The following is a 20,609-nucleotide window of genomic DNA, read 5'->3' on the forward strand; positions in this document are numbered from 1 at the left end:
AGTGTATGAGACTTTGTTAAGAATACCCTAACCCTAAAATTCTTCAACTCTAAGCAGTAAAATCGCAAGGAAGTGAGCCACAGCACCATCCGTGGCCTGCACTCAAAGCACCCTGAAAGTTAATGTTGTAGCATCCATCATCAGTCTCCCACATAAGAGCATAGAAATCGTAACCGCCAGGAGTATCCTCTCCAAAGCTAATCTTAGGTCAGTTATTTCCATGCCATGGTCTTCTCCCTCCCCTCTCATGTTCGGATTAACTTACAAAAAAGTCGCCTGCTCGCTACGAAAGCCGCCATTGAGATCGCCAGAGTAAATCGATCCAGTATTGTAGTCGGTTAAGGTGATGAGTTGATAGGCAGGGCCCTCTCCACTAACTGTCAACGCGCTGGCAGCCATTTGGCCATAAAAGGCGGTAGCTGGCCCAGCAAGGGCAGCGACAGCACCGAAAATAACAGCAACCTTCATTTTTAGCAATTTTATAAGAGGGTTCATAGAGAGTCGGTTGTCATGTAGTGCAGGAGTGGTAAACTATTCCAGAAGGTTTATATGCAGGTCTCATGGGCTATTTATCTTTAATCGTCAACAAAGCATAATTTCATCACCATGGGTTGCTATTTTTAATCTTGGATTTTATAATGCTATCTTATATTCAACGTTTCTTTGAAAAGCGTTACATACCTTCTACTCATGTCAAGGTGTCTCTGAGCTTCATTCTCATTTTGCTTTGATTACTACCTGGTCCATCGTAACAGGTTAAATCTCTTTTAAGCAGCTGTTTCCTTTACAAACATTGCTAAAATTGCGATTATTGGCCTAATCATTTGCCCTGTTTGGCTTAACAGTATAGCGGATCGTTACAATATCCGTGTCAGATTTAGGCTGCTTAAACAGAACCTTTATATGGACTTAAAACTAAAAGACATTCTCAAAAGATTTCGAAACAGAATAATGAGCCTAGCTCCATATTTGTTTCTTACACCGCTTGTATCAGATGTTAACTGACAGCGTAAGCTACTGGTATGTTTGGTGGAAAAATTAGATTTTTCGTACTCGCATATCGTTTAACAGGGATTGTCCTGCCATCTACCCAGATAGGTAGTTATGATCTTACCAGAGTATTATATGACCTTCTAATACCCACTTCTATATTATCATTAAGCGATAAACGAATGGCTGAATCGTTGACGACCTGATAAAACTAGTTGCATCTGAATTAAGGTCAGAGGGGCTGCTATGGACACTATTAGAGATATCACTTGCCGAGAGTTCTTATATGGAGTTGATAGTATCTTCGAAGTTCACATTAGGGTAACTAGAGGAACAGGCTACATAGATTGCGTTGAGTGTGAGAGAAATACGCCGAGCATCAGAAAAATCAGCTTCTATACTGCTTCTTTAACATTGTAAAGATAGAATTCATGACTTTACTTGCGTTGGTTAAGAATTTAGCATAATATAATCGAGATCATTGTGGATGTTCATTCAGAGTTCAATATGATCGCTTGCTGACACGGGCGCCTCATTTCCATGAAGTGCTTAGATATGCTTCAAGAATCTCGCGCGACAACGAGATTCTGAAAGCTCTTTAAATAACTCTAAAAGTCTCGATGGTGATTTTATTTATGACTTCCTAAGTTCTCATGAATTGAGCGCCGCAAAAAAACTGAACCAGAGTTGATCATGTTTGTAAACTCGTTTGTCCATGATAAAATGCATGTGACCCGGAAGGCTTTTTTTTATTATTACGAAATATGAGAGTTCCGAGAGGTTGAAGAGAAGAGTTGATAAGCATATAACTCAGATATTCTTTATAACCCCATAAGCCTAACTCACAGCTTCCATTTTAGCAGGTTAGCTGCGGAGGAGTACGTACTGGTTGGTTTTGCGCGCAGGAAAGATATCTGTACTGTTTCCGTACAAGCTTCAGACACCGTGGAAGGGGTGCTTGTTCCGGCGCTTGAAATGGGCCGCGGGCTTTTTTTTTTAAGCGGAAGAATACGAGTAGCCATAGTGTGTCGGAAACAGTGGAGCTTGCCCGCACTTTGAACTAAAGCCTCCGCATCGTGAACTTGGTGAGTCTAGCCTGTTGATTTATGGAGTATCGAAGAACAGCGCGAATTCCTCTCGAGGCTTCATCCACTTGGCCGTAGTATATAGTGTGTTTGCGAGCAAAAGATATTGAGACAGGCCAGTCTTGTTCTCTATTTCCCTTTTCAAGCTTTCAGCCATCTGCTATTTTTCGCCACCTTGGCCGCAGAGATAGCTAAGTCGGTTATATTGACCCTAGCATCCAAACAGGAAGGGATATATGATGGCCTTTGCAGGAAAGGTTTACGCCATAACTGGGGGTGCAAGTGGAATTGGATTAGCTACGGTTAAGCTATTAGCTGAGCAAGGAGCTACTGTGTGCTTTGCAGACGTGGACACAGCTGCTCTGGCGGCAGCCGAGAATTACTTGAAAGAGAAGGGGTCGAAGTTCTCAGCTACCAAGGTAGATGTGTCAAAAAGATCAGAAGTAGACGCTTGGATTGAGGGCATTGTCAAGACATTTGGACAACTGGATGGCGCGGCCAATATCGCTGGCATCATTGGCAAGCATCACTCTATTCACTCGGTTGGGGAACTTGATGACGACGAATGGGACAAGATCATTGCAGTAAACCTTACGGGGTGCATGTATTGCATGAGAGCTGAGCTTAGGAATATCAAAACTGGTGGCTCCATTGTCAATATGGCTTCAATCCAAGGAATCACGGGTAAGTGGCCAGTTCCGCTATGCTGCTCCAGTCTACACACCATCTAACTATTAGTAACCAACAGGTCTGGCCTATCACGGTGCCTATGGTGCGAGCAAGCATGGAGTTGTCGGCTTAACTCGGATAGCGGCAAAAGAGTATGGCAAGAGGGAAGTTAGGGTTAATGCTGTGGCTCCCGGATCAATTTACACCCCGATGATGCAGCAGTCTTGGGATAATACCGGACGTCCAGTAGATGCCCCCTTTGATGACCCCACTGCTTTTCAGAGGCAAGGAAAGCCAGAAGAGGTTGCAAAGGTTGTTCTCTTCTTACTGGGCCCTGACAGCACATTTGTTAGCGGCAGTGTTTATTCTGTAGATGGTGCTTGGCTCTAATTCCATAATGTAACATTAATATAGAATATATATGTGTTTCATTGAGTACTGGGATATAATATTTTGATGATGCAGCTCGTATTTTATGGTCTTGTCTTTCAAGATCTAATGTAAAGTTTAAATGATCATTTAGTTTCATAGAGCTGCTGTTTACTAAACACACACTGCTGTTACATTCTGAAAAGCTCATATAGAAAACTTGACATAGACGGCAATGTCATTAGACTATCATCATTCCTTTCTTCATGATTACTTGATTACTGTCTCCATATGACTTCTCCTGAATGCAAGGCCATCAACCAAAAAAAAAAAAAAAAAAAAAAAAAAAAAAAAAAAAAAAGGAGGGGGGGATTCTATTGAAGTTTACCAGCTACATTATTGATGATATTGTTGTCTTCTGTCCCAGCCATCAGCTAAATAATGAAAATTATAAACATCTTGGCTTTCTATTACTACTAGTGGAAGCATCTTCCGATATTCGTTTTTTTTTTAATAGCTCGGGTTAATACTCGGTAAGTAAACCGCTCAAATGTTAAAATAAACAAGATAGATAAGTCTCAATACTTCAATAGATTAAATCTATCGGTGAATGCTATTACTGTGAGTATAGTTTATCGATGTAGTGCTCTATTTGGCGGACAAATACGTGGTACCTTTTTCCGACGGAAATGCTCCTCTTTGTTGGCGGAAAAATCAACCGTTTCCCGCTATGGACGACAGCCCGTTTCGAGTTTGGCTACTTAGCCAAAGCGGCGTGCTCTGTTCGGAAATGAGAGTTGCTCACTTAACTACTGAACGAACTAGATCACTTTGTCAAATTTGGAGTAATGTTTGGCATTTTACTAGGTAAAATAGGTGGCCATCCACTGCGAATTGGTTGAACGTGACATTCCTACAGGGATGACAGGCGTACCCATCAGACGGAAATTTTGTTTCTTAAGGAATCTATTCACTAAGGACATACGAACATACGAGTATACGTAAAGGCAAGGGTAAGATGCCAAATTAATTACACGAAGATTTATGTATTCGAATTATTGCGTATGCTCGGGGTAACATGTAGATACCCCTGAGTGCCTCATTATTCCATTTTCACTGGCAGCCTTGCGCTGGAGTTTAAGCTGCCAAGTTCTAACTTGCCCTAACAGCAATTGATTGATGACCTCATGATACTAACGAAGCATGCATCGGTCTTATTTCCCGCAAACGGTTTACTACTCTCATTCTAGCGTCTCGCATTATACTAGAGCCTTTCAGTAGACCAAATGATTACATTCAGTTGAAAAACCACAATATTAATCGTTTCCCCTGTACTATGTCCAATTATATCGTCCATATCGCGCTTTATATCTATATTACCACCGTACCTGTTTTCTATATACTCTTTGACCACTACGTCATTTGGTTAAGACTCAAGAAGATGCCCCAAAACAGTCCAGCTACACTGCCAACTAATTGTCGGTAGTCAAAAGGCACCACACTCAAATTCAAGAGACCAACAATTGGCCATACACGATATCCTGCAACTAGCATGGGCCAGAAATCCTGCATGTTGGTGATTAGTCTTTTCTTAACCTTCCCACACAGGGATAGCTAGCCTGTAAAGGTGGAGTGACTTACGTTTTGGATATTGTCCCAAATCTGGCTGTTACTCTGTAATGTCATGCCACCCATGAGGTAGATGAAAGCCACCGTATTGAGCGGTGCACTAAGTGACTGATCCAAGAGAAATTTGACCGCCGTATTAGTTAAGCTAAGACGATCTTTAGCTACGTCTTTGCTTTGCGTTTGCGATGATTTCAAGTCAGATGTGGATTTGCTTATTGGCTTTCTAGACGGCCATTTGCGCTCTAAGAATTCTTGCCATTTGTAATTTGGCGGCGTAACAAGAGCAGTGTATAATACAAACCGCAGAATTGATTCTAGCTCGACTTCGTCAAAAGACTTTTGTTCAGTGGCAATTTTAGCACCCAATTAAAACAATTGTGGAAGAGAGGCGAATTAAGGGAATCGCGCAAATTGAGGATCTTCAACGAACCTTGGTTCTGTAGGCCGTAATGCCCTGAGCACACACACCAGAAAATCCATTTAGCAATGTTGCTTGGATAGTCGCTTCCGTAACTTTGGAATCCAATATCATCGTGGAAAACCTTAGTGGTACCGATCAATAATAGTCTGCTGCTCAATATGAAATCTTAACGGCATGCTTGCGATGCAATGAAGCTATTTGAACGCCACTACCGGATAAGCCAGTTTTGGCGGCACAAGATATCCGTCAGACTAAGAATCATCACTACGGCCCGGATTTACCCTCTATTACTGAAAAACAGTAGCCAAGAGTGACATGTTTCGGCGCCGTATTGGATAAAAACAAAGTAGGCTACTCCGAAATTGACCTTTTAGCGCCAAAGCTGAAGGCAAAACCCCAGGCCACGAGGCTATCCTGGCTGCCGTTCCAGGATTCAGGGCGGCCGAAAGCCGGCATTACCCCGCGCCAAAGTTCCATACAACAACACGAAGGAGAAATGCTCGGGAGTTGGTAAGCGACTTGTTCGAGGAGGGAAGAGAGTGTTCTTAGTCTAAAAAGCTCTTTGAACGGATGGCTGATCCGTTAAAGGCTCGTTCTTGTGGGGGTTAGCCGATTGTGGGGTATGGGGAGTCTGGATCTCACCTTGTCGCCTCGCTGGTTAGCAAGGGTCAAACAGGGCCAAGTCCTTGAAGAGAGGGCGTAGAACGTTGCTCATGGTGGTTGTCATGCGGGCGAGGTAATCTATAAATTCTACCGGCCTGGACATCTCCAGCATTGCGACAGTCGATCGTCACAAGGCGAGGCGAACGATACAGAGCAGTTATAAAGAAGCACTTTGGGCGCCTTAAACGGCCATCAATTCTTCTCTCCCTCTCTTCAGGTACCATTACAATTGTATTGCATTATCAGAACTCCACACTTTTTGTCGATCCTCAACATGGAGAAGGCCGCTGTGTCCACTCTCCACGAGGAGAGCCTCCCCGTTGGGACTGGGGAAAAGGCCACGATCAACGAGATCGCAGATAACGCGAGGCTGGCTGCAGAGGCCGAACACGAACTGTCGCCGCTTCAAGCCGTCCGACGATATCCCAGAGCTGTCCTCTGGTGTCTTCTCATATCAGCTTGCGTTATCATGGAAGGCTACGATACCAGTTTACTCAGTAACTTCTACGCGTATCCGGAATTTGCGAAGCGATATGGAAAATTCAATGAGAAGTCTGGCAATTATCAATTGTCAGCGCCATGGCAAGCCGGTCTTGGAAACGCCTCTGGCGTGGGATCCTTCTTTGGAACCCTCCTTAATGGCTACCTCGTCCACCGGTTCGGTCATCTGCGAGTCATCACCGGTTCCCTCTTTTTCCTCAGCTGCTTCATCTTCATTGTTTTCTTCGCTCCTAACACCAAAGTCCTGCTGGTTGGCGAGTTTCTATGCGGTTTTCCCTGGGGAATCTTCGCGACAACAGCCCCCGCCTACGCGTCCGAAGTCTTGCCTATGGCACTACGAACGTACCTCACCAGCTGGACGAACATGTGCTTCATCATTGGGCAATTAATTGCGTCTGGCATTTTGGCAGGATTGGTGAACAACACAACGCAATGGTCTTATAGAATCCCCTTTGCTATCCAATGGTTCTGGCCAGTTGTCTTGGGACCTATTCTTTTCTTTGCCCCTGAGACTCCGTGGCATCTTGTTCGGGCAGGAAACATTGATGAAGCAAAGAAATCACTCAAGAGGCTGCGCCCCAATGATAGCGAAGAAGAACTACAGGAAACTCTCAACTTGATTATTTATACCAATAATCTGGAGGAACAACTCTCTGTCGGAACTTCATACTGGGACTGCTTCAAGGGATTCGAGTTGCGTCGAACTGAAATTGCCTGCATGTGCATGGTTGGCCAGGTTCTTTGCGGCATTTGCTTTGCGTACAACTCTACTTATTTCTTCCAGCAAATTGGGTTGACCTCTACCCAAACATACCACCTTAATGTTGGCGGTACTGGCATGGCCCTATTTGGTACCCTTGTGTGTTGGTTTTTCATCATGCCCAACTTTGGCTACCGAACTACTTACTGGGTAGGAATGGGAGGCATGTGCGCCATTCTCATTATCATTGGCGGCCTAAACGTCCATACCAACGAGAAGCCTGTTGCGATGACTCAGGCAGTTCTGACACTTATCTGGACTCTCATCTTCCAACTGTCTGTTGGCCAATTGGGATGGGCTCTCCCTGCCGAACTCGGTTCAACTCGTTTGCGCCAAAAGACTATCTGCCTTGCCAGAAACTCATATGCTATTACTGCCGTCGTTGCAGGTGTCCTCCAGCCTTATTTTATGAACCCAGGGGAATGGAACCTTAAAGGCTATACTGGATTCATTTGGGGCGGAACCGCTTTTCTTATGACCGTATGGGCCTATTTTCGTCTTCCTGAGTCCAAGGGCCGCACTTATGAAGAGCTTGATGTCCTATTCGCCAGGAGAGTTTCGGCCCGGAAGTTCGCCAAATACAGAATCGACGCTTTTAATGAAGATGTCCTGGCATAAACGTTTCATTCTGTTTAAGAAGATAAGGATGGATGGATGGCGTAAGCTTTATCAGGCTTCGAAGTGGAGAAGACGCCATGACAATATTGAAGATGCTGATTACTTCATGGAATGTACGGATGCCGGCAAGTTGCGGATTTTCGGTGTAATGTTTGAAGTGCTTAGGGTAATTTTTTTCGCCGCTTACAATGCCGTTCCTTGCCTGGAAGGATAGGTAATCAAGTATCTCGCAGGCCTATTTGATTACAGCAGTCTACGTAGTCTAGTAGTCCGAAATCTAATGAGACACGTTTATTTGCATCTTGCCTATATCTGCGATTATAATAAAGCATTCAGTTACACCGTGGAGACTTTCAAGATGTAAGGTATCTAGTTCAAAAGTATCTACGCAAAGAAGAATAAAGTGAGGCATGGAGCAGTGTTTCGGCAGTTCCGATCGGCATATCGAGCCCTCAAAGACTTAACTGAAGTACATATAGTGAGATCGTGCTTATTTCTTACATATTCTCCGTAGTATGACAAGGTACTACTATTAACTGGTAATGTCCTTGAATCGTGTTATAACCCATGTAACATAAGCGTTGCATCAGATTATCTCAGCCATCACCCTGCCACATTTAGTTGTCAAGGGTATTTTTTATATACTATACTACATAGTAGGATAAGATGCACGTCCTACATTAACTTGGATTTGTTTAGATTATCTTCTTCGTAATAGCTACACCACATCAAACATCAACCGCCTAGAAACACGGCTCGTCTTCATCTTCGGCGGCCCATCTTCATAAATCCGGTGACACGGGTAGCAGCCCATAAATCCGCCGAGGCAGAGGTCCCACCCCCCATTCCATCTTTGTTTTAGGGGCTAATGCCAAGAATGCCCTGCTAAAGCGCGGGGAACTGATGCCGCCGGTTTAACATAATTGGCTCCTTCGAGTTTGCAGGGCCTGTCTATACTTTTAGTTGGTGCGAAGTCGCCATGAAAACCGCAAGTAATGGAGCGTCGTAGACACATAGTAGCACGCTAGACCAACAAACCTATTGCTTATGGCTAAGCTTGTCTCCATTCTCGCATTTGTTTTAAGACTAAAAACACGAACGTTGCATTTTACGAGGTGATTAGCCAGGTACCTAGTTTTGTATAAACCTACACAGTGTCTTTGAAATAGCTCCTCCAAACACATTCCTAGCCCGCTCAAGCTCCCAGCAGCAGCGTCCTATGCATAGCCGTCTTTCTCCGAGTCCATGTCTCGGAAGTCAATCCTGTTCGGATATCAAAGCTGAGCAAAATTAATATGGACGGGTACACGATATCCGTCGCCGAGCAAGGCGCACAACCGTCAACGCCTTCGCGGCAGACGAGTAGAGACGTCAGAGATTCGAAGCGGATGCGGGTGACGCGCGCCTGCGATAGGTGCAAAAAGTGAGGCTCATTTTATACCCCCTTTTACGTTTCTTAAGACATCTCCACTAACTCACTCCTGCGCATTGCCATATAGGAGGAAGATTCGCTGTACTGGATTGCAACCATGTCGGCTATGCATTGAGGCCAACACAAATTGCACATATGACGCCGCCTATACTCGGGGGAGACACGGCGCGGCGGTGCCTCGTAGAAGCAGTCGCGCCTCTCCGCCGTCACAGGCGTCACAACACAGCAGCCAGCATGAGCGCCAGACATCAGACTCAGCACGCTGGCAAGCTGCTAACCGGCAAAGCCCTGTGCCATCTGGCCGACATCAGCAACTCAATGGCGAAGCTCCGGAGTCTTATTCAGCTCTCGGAGACCCCACACAGCCCGGGACTGAGCCGTTATCTCGGGCCTCTCCTGAGCCTGTACAGACCGATCTTGAGGGCCACTATGTCGGCCCATCCTCCGGAGTCTCGTTCCTGCTCAGGATTCAAAAGAGGCTAGACCAATTTGTATCATTTCCGCAAGGGTCTTCTATCTTCACTTTTGGTGACGTGCCGCTGCCGTACCTTGACTCTCTACAGAACGAGGCGCCGTACTTTGATCCAACGCTCTACATGATGTTGTCTAGAAGTGAGACTACGCGTCTTGTTCAGAGGTACTTCGACTTTGCTGTGCCTGTCGACAGGTTTCTTCACCAGCAGACCATAGAGATGTGGCTTGAGGAGCTGTATGAGACCAAAGGGAAGATGCATAATAGAGAGGATGCGTCCATCCGGAAAGCAGTCTTGTTCATGGTATTTGCTCTTGCTCAAGCGCACATGAGCCAGAGGCCAACATCTGATGATGCCGATGTGAGGTATTGTCATTCTATAAACCAATCTTGGACCAACACTTTGTATCATTTCTGACTTTTCCACAGCGTCCGATACTTTCTTGCAGCACATCAGCTTTTATCGAGAGAGAAGGGGGCTATCCGTCTAGAGAGCATCCAGGCTCGGCTACTGCAATGCCTCTGGCTGTTATCCGAGTCACGAATAAACCATTGTTGGAACCTCTTTGGAACCGCTGCACGCCTTGCATATGCTATTGGCTTACACCGAAAGCGTCATGCTGATCGTATCGATCGCATAGAGGTTGAATGTCGGAGGAGGACATTTTGGAGTGCCTATGCTCTAGATAACTATCTGAGCATGGCACTTGGAAGACCACGGACGTTTCATGATGATGATATCGACCAAGAGCTTCCATCTTGCGTAGACGATCACCAGATTTACGCCGATCACATCAACCAAGACAGCAGCCTCGGACAATCTGTAATGTTAGGGCCGGTAGCCTATGCCAAGTACGAAATACCCTTAATTGATCTCGGAGTCGTCAAAATCTGTAAAGCTAATCATTGCTGTAGGATGTCTCGAATTTTGAGCATGATTCTTCGAAACGTCTACTCCATCCACCCAACATCGCGTAATGACAAGCACGCCTTTGCTACTATACATACCAAGGAACTTGTCGAGTGGCGAGAAGACGTCGCTCATTTTCTCGACCCTATAACCCATATGCCTCTAATACCTATTTTCCAACGCCAGAAGAATGTTCTCAATCTGGCATACTGGCATACTATGATCCTCACTCATCGGCCCTTTCTTCTACGTAACTTTGCAAACCTGCAGAATGGTAGCAGACCAAGACGTGACGATCACGAATTCGAATCACGTATCGAGCAAAGTGTCAACGAATGTTTGCAGGCGGCTATGAATATCACCAGAACGGTTAATGATATGTATCAAGGAGGGCAACTTTTCCGAGCATATTGGGTATGCCGCGAGCAATTTTGCATTGTAAAGGAGCAGCGCTAACTTAGTCACGTAGTTCACATCATATTTCGCCTTTTCCGCTGCAGTCATCCTCTATGTTTACACAATTCAGAAAAGCAATGAGCCTGAGGATGTATACAGCGGATATCTCTCGGCCGCAATTCGTTGTCAAGACCAGCTCTCCAATCTCGCAGAAGATGGATCTTTAGTCGCGAGATACTGTTTGGTATTAGAAGAATTACGCCTGGAGGCTCTAAGGCAAACAAAACAAGGCCGAAATTACGCACAGTCGCCAACACAGAAACAGGTCGCCTCGTTACCAAATGACGCGAATGGCACTGAAGCATTCGAAAATACCGGCGATGGGACGATGGGCGTGGCAGACCTCGGAGCTGGTATAACGGATATGGGTGGCATTGGCGATATATACGTGACGCCGACCGACTCTCTCGCTGAGATGACTGGATGGGCTCAATTCGACGCTATGGTCAGCGTTTCCATGGATGGATTTTCACTTAATATCTAATGGAAACCATGTTCGCCGTAACATCACTTGCTCTATCGTGTACATATGAATTAAGGGAATAAAGCAGTAATATTCCACTCTCAAATAACTTCCTCAGCCGGTGCCTATCAATCCTTCGAATTCACAACTACTTCCTTAATCCATTCAATCCTCCCATCTTCCGCAATCTCCGCAAACATAAAAGTATGGGCAGGCAGCCCAGTTCCATCCTGTAACGTCGTCTTTGATACGTGCCGCTCCGCAAGCTGATTCCCATCACGCAGGAATTGCACCGTCGTGAGATCGACAACAAGCTTCATTTCACGCAGGCGGCGCATATGCGCTACAAAACCATCAAAGTCGTAACGTTCGTCTCCAGCATCAAATTGAAATGAAGGGGTAAAGATTTTCGCCAAGTCGGCTTCGGTTTCTTCAGGTTTCCCAGAGAAGAGGCTCCTGAGGGTAGCTTGATATGTTTCAGCGCTGTCGGCAAAAGTAGCTCGAGTCATGATGGACAGAGTATGGAGTATTGAATGATACTAAGAAAATGTGACTTGGTTTCTTCCTTTGTCTTATGAGTTCATAGACCATAATGTATTTGGAGGAGCAACTCCCTGGTTTTATGCGTGGCGTGAATATTGCTGCCTGAAGTATGTATTCGTCACCAACTCCGACGTTAGTAAATTTCTTCGCGGATGTATCTTGGGAACATCAGGAAAATACTATAGTAGAATGTCACTGCCTAAAATCAGGCTACAAAATCATTGATCACATAACTCTTTCTCAAAATTGCTAGTTGATGCACCGTGATATTTCTATGGTGCTGTGATGAGATTCTTGATTTTTGGCTTGGTCGTGGAAGTTTTATTAGTTTTTAGCCTTTCAGTTGGCTGCAGTTACAAAAACGAATCAAACGAATCTTCGATGGAAATCACAAATAGGCTACCAAATATGGCGAAAGATTAATCCTGCTAAGATTACCAGCATAGATTTGTGTTCAAGCCTTAATCTATAGCGAAAATAAGATAACATTTGGCTCGCTAAAACAATCATTCCACTCAGTTTGTCCAGACGCCCGAGCCTTTCTTAATATCTCCAAAGCCTTTAACGACCCCGGACCTGAGTAAGGATCACCAATTCCCATGTGAAGATGTTCTTCAACAAGTATCCGCTCCTCTGCGGTCCCGGTCAACGCAGCCACGCCGGCCACCACCACTGGCCAGTAAATGGTGTGCATTCGAACTGGTGAACCAATCGCCGCTTTCAGAGTATTGAAGAGTTGAGCCCGATATGTCTGTTTAAGATCCGCACACGACTTATCCACGTGAATTTTCAATGCGCAAGGTAGTGTAAGAGCGGCGTATAAAGCTACAGCGGCTTGAAAGATGTTTGACAATAGTAGAAATTCGTCGCGATTGGGAAACCCGGATGATTCAATCCAGCCAATGGCAGAAAAATCATGTATACGCTTCATAATATCGCATAGAGTCACCTGAGTCGACGGTAGAGAGTATATGGCCGAAGTTGTTGGTAGCCGCAACCGCAAACGGTTTACATAGAGAACATCGAGAAATAGATTGGGCGGACAGAGAAATGGCGGATATATGCTCACGCTGTAGAGATTGTAGAACTCTTTGGGGTCGAGGTATGTTGCTTCAATAATCTGATGTTCTACCGAACTGGTTGTATTGACCACGACGCAAGCGCTGTCGCAAAGTTCAGACAAGAGAAAGCGGTTGGAAATCTAGAATCGAAGGCTTACATCAAAAAACTTAGTATGATAAATTTTGAATTACCCGGCCTCTGCATAGAAGTTGTAAGGCCGCCTCCCTGTTGGAGAATAGATAGGAAGCCCGTGACATGCGCCCTCCAATGAGGTGAGTTGAGTAAGAAAAGCTGGGCAGAAAGTAATTAGACTTTGGTTTGCATAGGCGCACAAAAAAAAAAAAAAAAACCTTGCCTCTGAACTAGCTATTAAATGAATGCTGCGAAAAACATTGGCCAAATAATAATCAGGGTCATCTCGGATCTCATTATTTAGGGAAGTCAGAGCTAGGCCGACATGACGAAAGAAAGACGTCCACAGGTCGCTTGCAGGACCTGCATTATGGGGATTGATGCTAAGGCGATGAATTTGAGTAAGGGCTAGAATACGGTAGCCAATTGACAGAGAAATAAGAGAGTGACGATTGGAGGGCACAAGCTGAGACAGTCGATGTATGTCGAAGGGCTTGGAATATATGTTTGGGAAGAGTTGGTTGGAGTTAACTATCGGAAATACTTGACAATTATCTGCGCCAAAGTCAGCGAATGATTCGGTTCTACATACTGCAGGGCACAATATCAATGTACAGTAATCTACTGCTTCCTCAAGTTCGAGCTCAAACGAGTATAGGCTGCGAGGTATAGAACGGATTCTCTGGTTCTGGATTAATCTGCTCCACCGCCGATCCTGAGAGACAAGACTCAGGCTTGTAACTCGAGTTTGAGGTATGATGATATTTGAAGATGAGAGTGTCCGGCCGCTTTCGCTCATGTGCTCATCTTCGTCGTTGTTCCTGCCCCTGTCATATATTTCGTTGCCTCTAGTTTTATTCCCTCTAATGGTCGATTTTGAATCAAATTTCTTTTCAGTAATCTTATCAGATCTCGACATTACGCTGGATAGCGCACTGGATTTAGATTCTATTAGACTCAGCTCCGAAGGAGGTGATAACAGCTGTTGGCCCGTCTGGAGGCGATACTTTTGAGATATAGCAGGCTTCGATGCCGCAGCAGAGGCTACTTTGACCCTTCGGTTGCGTGTCACAGTAACATAGCCTGGAGTAACCCAAATGAGAGGTCGACGATCTTCACATCCAGGACACACTATACCAGACGAGCGGCAACAGTCGCAGATAGGGCGATGGCCATCGCAAATCAGACCACGGCGGAGACACTCCCAGCACTGTTGTATCTTGTTGCTAATATCTAATTTTGGCGGCATCATGATGATGCGCGGCAGATATGGCGTCGGTTCTTTGTCGTAATATTGTAATTTTGTCAATTCCTCCCCTCAGCCTGTGTGTAGGCGTTGCCGTGGGTTGTGAGATTCTAAGTCTTGGAGAATACCCCAATTTCGCAATAGCTCAGTCTCCTCAGCTCAGTGTGTATGTTCGTACGTTAGGTTGGCGGTCTTCAGCTGTGTTCTCTGTTGATCGGTGAGTATCAAGCACATGACTGGTTGGTAGAGAAGGGCGCGTAACTTATAAGGTTCCCTGAGTCAGCTAGAATCTATATGGGAGGTTGGTTTGGGGAGCTTGGATGGGGTTTTTAAGCGCAAGAATCCCTCGTTAGCTCTATAGATCGCCCGATGGCTCTCCTATAGACAAAGAAGGGGATTCGTAAATTCCGCCTTAGTCTCACTGGAGTTGATGATAAACAATTCCAATTAAGCTGGATACTTTGCGCTTTTGAAAGGCGTATTTGGAAAGAACAAATTCATCCTTCAGCAACAAGTAGTGGTGCGGGGGTCTTGCATCCAAATGCAGGTTCCAGATGTCCAGATGCCATTCGTCGAGGCCGTTTGGTGGCAAAGGAACGCGGTGATGCCAAGCTTGGTAGTTGTGGTGAGACATCCCGTGACTTGAGAAACATAGCCACTTTGAGATTCTTTCTTTGAGTTTATAAATGATCTACTTTAGGCAGAGGCACGTTAGAGAGGAAATACGCGTAGCGGTTCCATCCGTCATGTAAGTCTGAGCTGAAATATATCGCTTCAATTCGCTGACCCGCTTATGCTTAATTTAGTACACTTTTAACAGGTAGACTTTCTTGGCTGTCAATTGCGCAACTCCACACAAAGTTTCCTGTCTACCCCGTATACAGAAACTCGAGAAACGATCACACGGTTTGTTGAAAAGCATTAGCGCTGAGCTCAAATCTTGAAACCTAGATCGCAGATTTATACAATCCATGCAAATAATAATCGATTTTTAGGAGCAGGCACAAAAATACCAGGCCTAAAAGCATGCGCTCTAGATTGAAAATTGACTGAGAAATAAAATTAATGGTCGGAATGCTTGCACCCATGTTAGAAAAATATCTCCACCTCATATACGAGCAATGTGAATAAAACCGTTGAATACATGTAACACAATGACTGGCAGAGTCGTTAAAATCTCGAGTTTAAATCTATAGATGGTTCTCACTTTTCGTTAAGATCGAAGTCCGACGGAAGATGCCTGTATGATACATACATTTGGACTATTCGAGCTTTAATGATAGTTTCTATATTCACAATGTGGAAGAAGAAGAAAAAAACAGAGATAGAATCATTAGTTGCTCCTTATTTTGTCTTATTTACTTGATAAGGTTATGTGGATCGATGGCGAAGCAACTGCCTGACCTCTGATATTGGTATAGCTGCAGAATAAAGACATACTCCTGTAATAATTGCATTGCAAATAGAACTTTGGCCATGGATGTTTTGCTTTAGTATTGTTGCCTAAGCCGCGCGCTACTGGCGAGTGACTCATCGCCAGCCGCATGAAAGTCATCCGCGTTACAACACGCCCCGAGAAGTAATACCGGGTACGGTAGCAGCCTTCTGGTCTAGCTATAATAGTTTAAGCACCAGCTGCATCAGGATCAATTCGCTTCATCGCCAGCATTAAAATGAATCCTTACAAGCAACTCACTTTTGGAACTGCCCCGTTCAAAGCAACCCGAAGCCGACTCGGCACTGGGTTCGGCTTCGGAGTCGGGCTTGTCATGTACAAGTGACGCTACGACCAGCCGCACAAGCACTTGAAATGGGCGGGTAACGATTGTTTTTATTTCTTTTAAGCCTCCCTTTCGAGACTTACTGACTTAAACCTGCTTCCCTCGCCTTTTGATCCGCTCTTATCTCCAGCACATATAATACAACACCACTGCAGACAAAATCGTGTAAGGCTCAGCATAACGTGGATTTCTGGTTGCTTCATGGCTCTTATAGCTGTAAGTCCTTTATGCTTTCTCTACATCTCTTACAACATTCTCCTCCACTGGCTCCGATTGTGTCAGCTGAGCCTGCGACTGTGTAGGTGTGTCTTGCTCTAGCATATAGACATCATCATCGAGTTTATGGTGTCTAACCCAGAAGACGATTGTTTGGACAAAGAGTGCAATGGCTGGACCAGCCCAAACCCACTAGATTAACCAGAGCAGTTAGCATTCTATTACAACACACATTCAAGTTTAGCAACGTCGCGTCGACTTACGATCAAATGCGGGTCGATAATGGCCGGAATCAGAATCTCGCCGAGTGCGCTTGACAGGGCGGTGGTGAATAAGAAGAGAGCAAAGACAACAGACTTGAGATGAGGCGGAGATCGCGCATATGCCAACTCATATGCAGTGACGTTACAGAAGAGCTCGGAAATGGCACCGAGAGCAACATTGGGAATCTGCCACCAGATGTTGATGGGAGACACGTCGTCGCAAGTGCTGGCTTGGTAGCCGCAGGGGCTCGTTTCATAAACCCTCCACTGGACGATGGCACCAATAGCACCTGAGATTGCTGCGAGCATGAAGCCGAATGTCATGCGGCGGATGGGACCAAATTTGATACCATATCTGGCCAAGAGAGGATACAATCCGTGCGAAAGGACTGGCGCGACGGCAATGATGACAAGAGGATTGAAGTTACCAAGCAAATCGGTTGGTGCTCCATTATTCGTCATGGATGCGCCCTGGTTTGACTGTACGGCACCAACACCTCCGTCGTTGATATTATAAACGGGGAAATAGAGGAAGATGACACAGGCTTCGATGGTACGCTGCACGTCTAGCACAGCTCGATCCGTCCATCCTACCTGAATCCCTTGCTCTGATAGCTTGGATGGAGTGGCTGCGGACCAAAAATCTTTCTTCCAAACTTGAAACTTATTATATCTGAGGCTGGCCCAAATGATTTTGAAGAAGTTGACCAGCTCAGATCCTTGAGGCCTCTTATTGATGATCTTTTTATAGATACTCAGCAAGAGGAAAGGCAGCAGGAAGTAGACGATACCCGGCAGGAGGAACGACAGCCAGAAACCAACATATTTTTCGGTGTACGTGGTTGCAATGGCGAAGAAGGCACCAACGTTTACCGCGGCATAGAAAATAATGAGCACTCTTTGAATCGTCGTCTCTGGATCAACGATGACCCTTTCGCCCGACTTGAGCGTCTTGATAATCTGTCGCTGATCTTTGTATTGGTCAACGACGATCGGTGCCACGTTGGGCTTGAAGATACCAGCACCGATAGCCAAGGTAAAAAACGATACAATGAAGGGCGCGAGCCCTTTGCCGGCTTTGAGAAGAGACGGAGCAGCTCCACCAATCATGATAACATGGGCAATAGCACCAATGGTAACGCCAACGATGATTGTCTTGCTAATGATTGACAGATATATTAGCACCTTCGTCGCGCTCAAAACTGGATTTCTTCCTATTTCGATATGTACTTACAACCGTCCGAGATGTGAATCAGCGATATAGGCACCCAGGATAGGAAAGACATAGGCCAAAAAGGTGAACAAGGTGCTAAACGCTGAGGCGAACTGCAGACCTTGGTTCCTAGATAAGTGAAGACAACGGTTACTCTTTGACTTCTCGTTGTGGTGTTATGGCCATGGCGTTTTCACTTACAATGCGCCGGAATGGCCATTAGGGTCGTCCTTTGGGACGGCACCGCTTCCATTGCCGCCCTCGGGAAGAGGGAACTGCATATAATCGTTGAAAACCTGACTGGCGCCATAATAACTTGCGCGTTCGGCCACCTCGGCTGCGCAGAGCACCCAAGAGATCCATGGGATGCTACCAGCGACCTTCCGAAGGGCAATCTTTTCTTCGTCCGTTGGCTCTCTCCCGTCGACATCTAGAGAGACCTTTTCTGTGTCATCATGGAGCCTATCTATAGCGGCGCCGACCTCCTCGCTTTCGATGGGGGCAGCACCGGAAAGGATCTCTACGGTGCCATGGACATGCGTGGGTCCGTCGGCAACGTGGTCTGCATCTGTGCTGGGTGTTGAGTAATGGTGATACACTGGAATAGAGGCTGGGTGTTACATACTCATCGTCGATGTCGTGATCCAGACGACTTTTTCCAAAGCAACGAAGTTCAGTTGTAACGGATTATGTCGAAAGTGTCCCTTATCTCACAACACATCATGGCGACCCAGTCCTTTCTTATTTATCACAGGGCAGACCGACATACTACACAACCATACGCGCGCAGAGGCGAGCTATCCACCTTAGTCCCGCCTGCAATCAAGTGCGTATTCTAGGGTGGAACATTACATATGCAACCTAGGGATTGATTTCATATTGTCTCTTTACGCACACAAAGGAATATGCCTCCAGCATTGGATGAAGCTGGCGAGTCAGGGGACCAAAGGCCGAAGCTAAACCACGCCTGAGACAAAAGTTCCCAAATAGTCCTTCATTGCCGGGCTTATTATGATACGACTGGGAGGTGTTGATTTGGCCATTTATGTCTGCCAAGAGTGCATTTTGTTGCTCAGCTGCACTTATTGATATGCCCTTCGGTTTGGGAAATAATCTTCCGCCTCCTCTATCTTTCCTTTCCATGCTGGGGGCTATTCATGCATCGCGGTTTTTACAACTTTAAAATAAACAGATGCAATGTTCCGAAAGATTCGATCACTACGACGCCGCATCTTAGGCAGAAAGCACGTTATGACTAGTAGCGAAGGACGAGGAGGTGAGAGAAAGGAGAAAGAAGACTAGAACGACCAGCATACCTCGTCCTGTTGCTCACCCACATGGATCATCTCGCTAAGTTTGGATATTAAGTATATGCACACGGAGAAATATTATTTGGATACAGAAATGGACAAATGATAAGAAAGCAACAGCATGCTCGCCTCTGTTTTGACTCCGTCGCTGCAGACGTTAGTCCAAGAGAAGCGTAATAAACACCAGGCACTCGACCCCCCACATACTTCTTAGTCTTATCCAGACATAACAAGCCGGAAAACCGGCACCGCAGAGCATCTGGCGCAATCGAATGGTATGGTTGCGACAAACGCTGATTTGCCGGTCTTGACGACGCAGCGGCTTACCCCAGCTTTTGCCCTTGCTCAATTTACCCTTTGAGCATATCGAAAAGGGCCCCCCTGGCATCCAAACGCAGCAGGTTGGTTCGGTTGCGTGATAGCATCACTGGGTGAGGTGCGAGACCCTTTTAGCAGCTCTTTGATTCCTGATAACGAGTGTGCCTGCGCCGGCTAACTGTCCACATGTGGGTATAAAAGCCGCTCTTATCGTCTACTGATTATCGACAGCGTCTAAGCGCCTTTCAATTCTCCTCTCTTTGCCTCTCTCTCAGCGCCTGAGTTGCTCTGCTGATGGCATACATGTCTCTCTCTGTTTTTGCCATTCATAATCATCAAAACGAAGGACGTTAATGACGAGAAGAATAACAAGGAATAGGCGAAGAAAAGAGCCCGGCTGGCTTTCGACCTAGCACAGGCAGAGAACAAGACCCCGCCGCCGCCCACCTGTTGCTACTTTACCTGCAGTACGGAGTGCTCCATACGATACGACTAAAAGAAGTAGTACATGGGTTAACCATGCCTATCTTGATTTTCGCTCTCCACCGAAGATGTCGTTCAGCCATTTCTTCATTGGCGGCCGCAATTTCTAGAAGAAATTGGGCTGATTCTGGCGATCATTGCACGACGGCAACGTGAGTGGTGGGGACTTTTAATCGATGGTCAACGGCCTAAACCCATTGCTCAATAATGGCGCAGATGAGACAACCCTAACCGTTCCGACATGGGCACGTTAGTCGTTGTATATGCGACACAAGTGCTGCTAGTGATGTCCAACAGAGCATTTGGCGATATGGGAATTCGGTTGAACTTGCTATCGCTTGACATCACTCACTTCTCACTTCGGAATATTAAGACGCCCTCACCGTTAACCACAGACAGTGCCACAACCGAAGCGCATCCTGCAGATAAGCTTTGCATGGATTTAACTGGATTATGGCAAGTCTAGTATCACTACACATGCTTTGCGAAGGTCGATATATCCATTCTCACTGTTTGATTTCATCGTCTTATATGCAAAAGTTTTGAACAAAAAGCTACATAATCGAGCTACATTTTGGTTCATCCCATTTTCTCCCTCTGTTAT

The 20,609-nt window shown here is 45.7% G+C and overlaps 8 protein-coding genes across 8 annotated transcripts; 3 read left to right on the top strand and 5 right to left on the bottom strand.

Moving 5' to 3' along the window:
* Nucleotides 1-49: 49 nt before the first annotated feature.
* On the bottom strand, nt 50-468 carry TrAFT101_010356 (uncharacterized protein; the record flags this gene model as incomplete). The annotated part of the gene is made up of 2 exons (XM_024901178.2): nt 50-197; nt 266-468. The coding sequence occupies 2 exons, from the start codon at nt 466-468 to the stop codon at nt 50-52; spliced, it is 351 nt and encodes a 116-aa protein (XP_024756148.2).
* Nucleotides 469-2,039: 1,571 nt separating this feature from the next.
* On the top strand, nt 2,040-3,187 carry TrAFT101_010357 (uncharacterized protein). Its single transcript, XM_024901245.2, has 2 exons — nt 2,040-2,759; nt 2,824-3,187. The coding sequence occupies exons 1-2, from the start codon at nt 2,312-2,314 to the stop codon at nt 3,132-3,134; spliced, it is 759 nt and encodes a 252-aa protein (XP_024756149.2). The 5' UTR covers nt 2,040-2,311; the 3' UTR covers nt 3,135-3,187.
* A 1,164-nt stretch (nt 3,188-4,351) lies between these two features.
* TrAFT101_010358 (uncharacterized protein) lies at nt 4,352-5,301 on the bottom strand. Its single transcript, XM_024902807.2, has 3 exons — nt 5,173-5,301; nt 4,755-5,078; nt 4,352-4,679 (listed from the first exon to the last, which is right to left on the bottom strand). The coding sequence occupies exons 1-3, from the start codon at nt 5,272-5,274 to the stop codon at nt 4,527-4,529; spliced, it is 579 nt and encodes a 192-aa protein (XP_024756150.1). The 5' UTR covers nt 5,275-5,301; the 3' UTR covers nt 4,352-4,526.
* Nucleotides 5,302-5,526: 225 nt separating this feature from the next.
* On the top strand, nt 5,527-8,044 carry TrAFT101_010359 (uncharacterized protein). Its single transcript, XM_024908900.2, has one exon. It carries the CDS (start codon nt 6,101-6,103, stop codon nt 7,703-7,705), a length of 1,605 nt encoding a protein of 534 aa, XP_024756151.1. The 5' UTR covers nt 5,527-6,100; the 3' UTR covers nt 7,706-8,044.
* An 860-nt stretch (nt 8,045-8,904) lies between these two features.
* On the top strand, nt 8,905-12,053 carry TrAFT101_010360 (uncharacterized protein). The gene is made up of 5 exons (XM_024902808.2): nt 8,905-9,128; nt 9,205-9,975; nt 10,039-10,461; nt 10,525-10,933; nt 10,989-12,053. Exons 1-5 carry the CDS (start codon nt 9,001-9,003, stop codon nt 11,457-11,459), a joined length of 2,202 nt encoding a protein of 733 aa, XP_024756152.1. The 5' UTR covers nt 8,905-9,000; the 3' UTR covers nt 11,460-12,053.
* On the bottom strand, nt 11,567-11,947 carry TrAFT101_010361 (uncharacterized protein; the record flags this gene model as incomplete). The annotated part of the gene is made up of 1 exon (XM_024910269.1): nt 11,567-11,947. One exon carries the CDS (start codon nt 11,945-11,947, stop codon nt 11,567-11,569), a length of 381 nt encoding a protein of 126 aa, XP_024756153.1.
* Nucleotides 12,054-12,391: 338 nt separating the features above from the next.
* On the bottom strand, nt 12,392-14,945 carry TrAFT101_010362 (uncharacterized protein). Its single transcript, XM_024908901.2, has 5 exons — nt 14,684-14,945; nt 13,791-14,628; nt 13,399-13,730; nt 13,201-13,334; nt 12,392-13,144 (listed from the first exon to the last, which is right to left on the bottom strand). Exons 2-5 carry the CDS (start codon nt 14,425-14,427, stop codon nt 12,448-12,450), a joined length of 1,800 nt encoding a protein of 599 aa, XP_024756154.1. The 5' UTR covers nt 14,428-14,628; nt 14,684-14,945; the 3' UTR covers nt 12,392-12,447.
* Nucleotides 14,946-16,427: 1,482 nt separating this feature from the next.
* On the bottom strand, nt 16,428-18,523 carry TrAFT101_010363 (uncharacterized protein; the record flags this gene model as incomplete). The annotated part of the gene is made up of 5 exons (XM_066128935.1): nt 16,428-16,610; nt 16,682-17,840; nt 17,916-18,023; nt 18,096-18,467; nt 18,516-18,523. The coding sequence occupies 5 exons, from the start codon at nt 18,521-18,523 to the stop codon at nt 16,428-16,430; spliced, it is 1,830 nt and encodes a 609-aa protein (XP_065985061.1).
* Nucleotides 18,524-20,609: the final 2,086 nt, after the last annotated feature.

Source organism: Trichoderma asperellum, chromosome 6 (genome assembly GCF_020647865.1).
Source record: "Trichoderma asperellum chromosome 6, complete sequence".
Taxonomy (NCBI): Eukaryota; Fungi; Ascomycota; class Sordariomycetes; order Hypocreales; family Hypocreaceae; genus Trichoderma; species Trichoderma asperellum.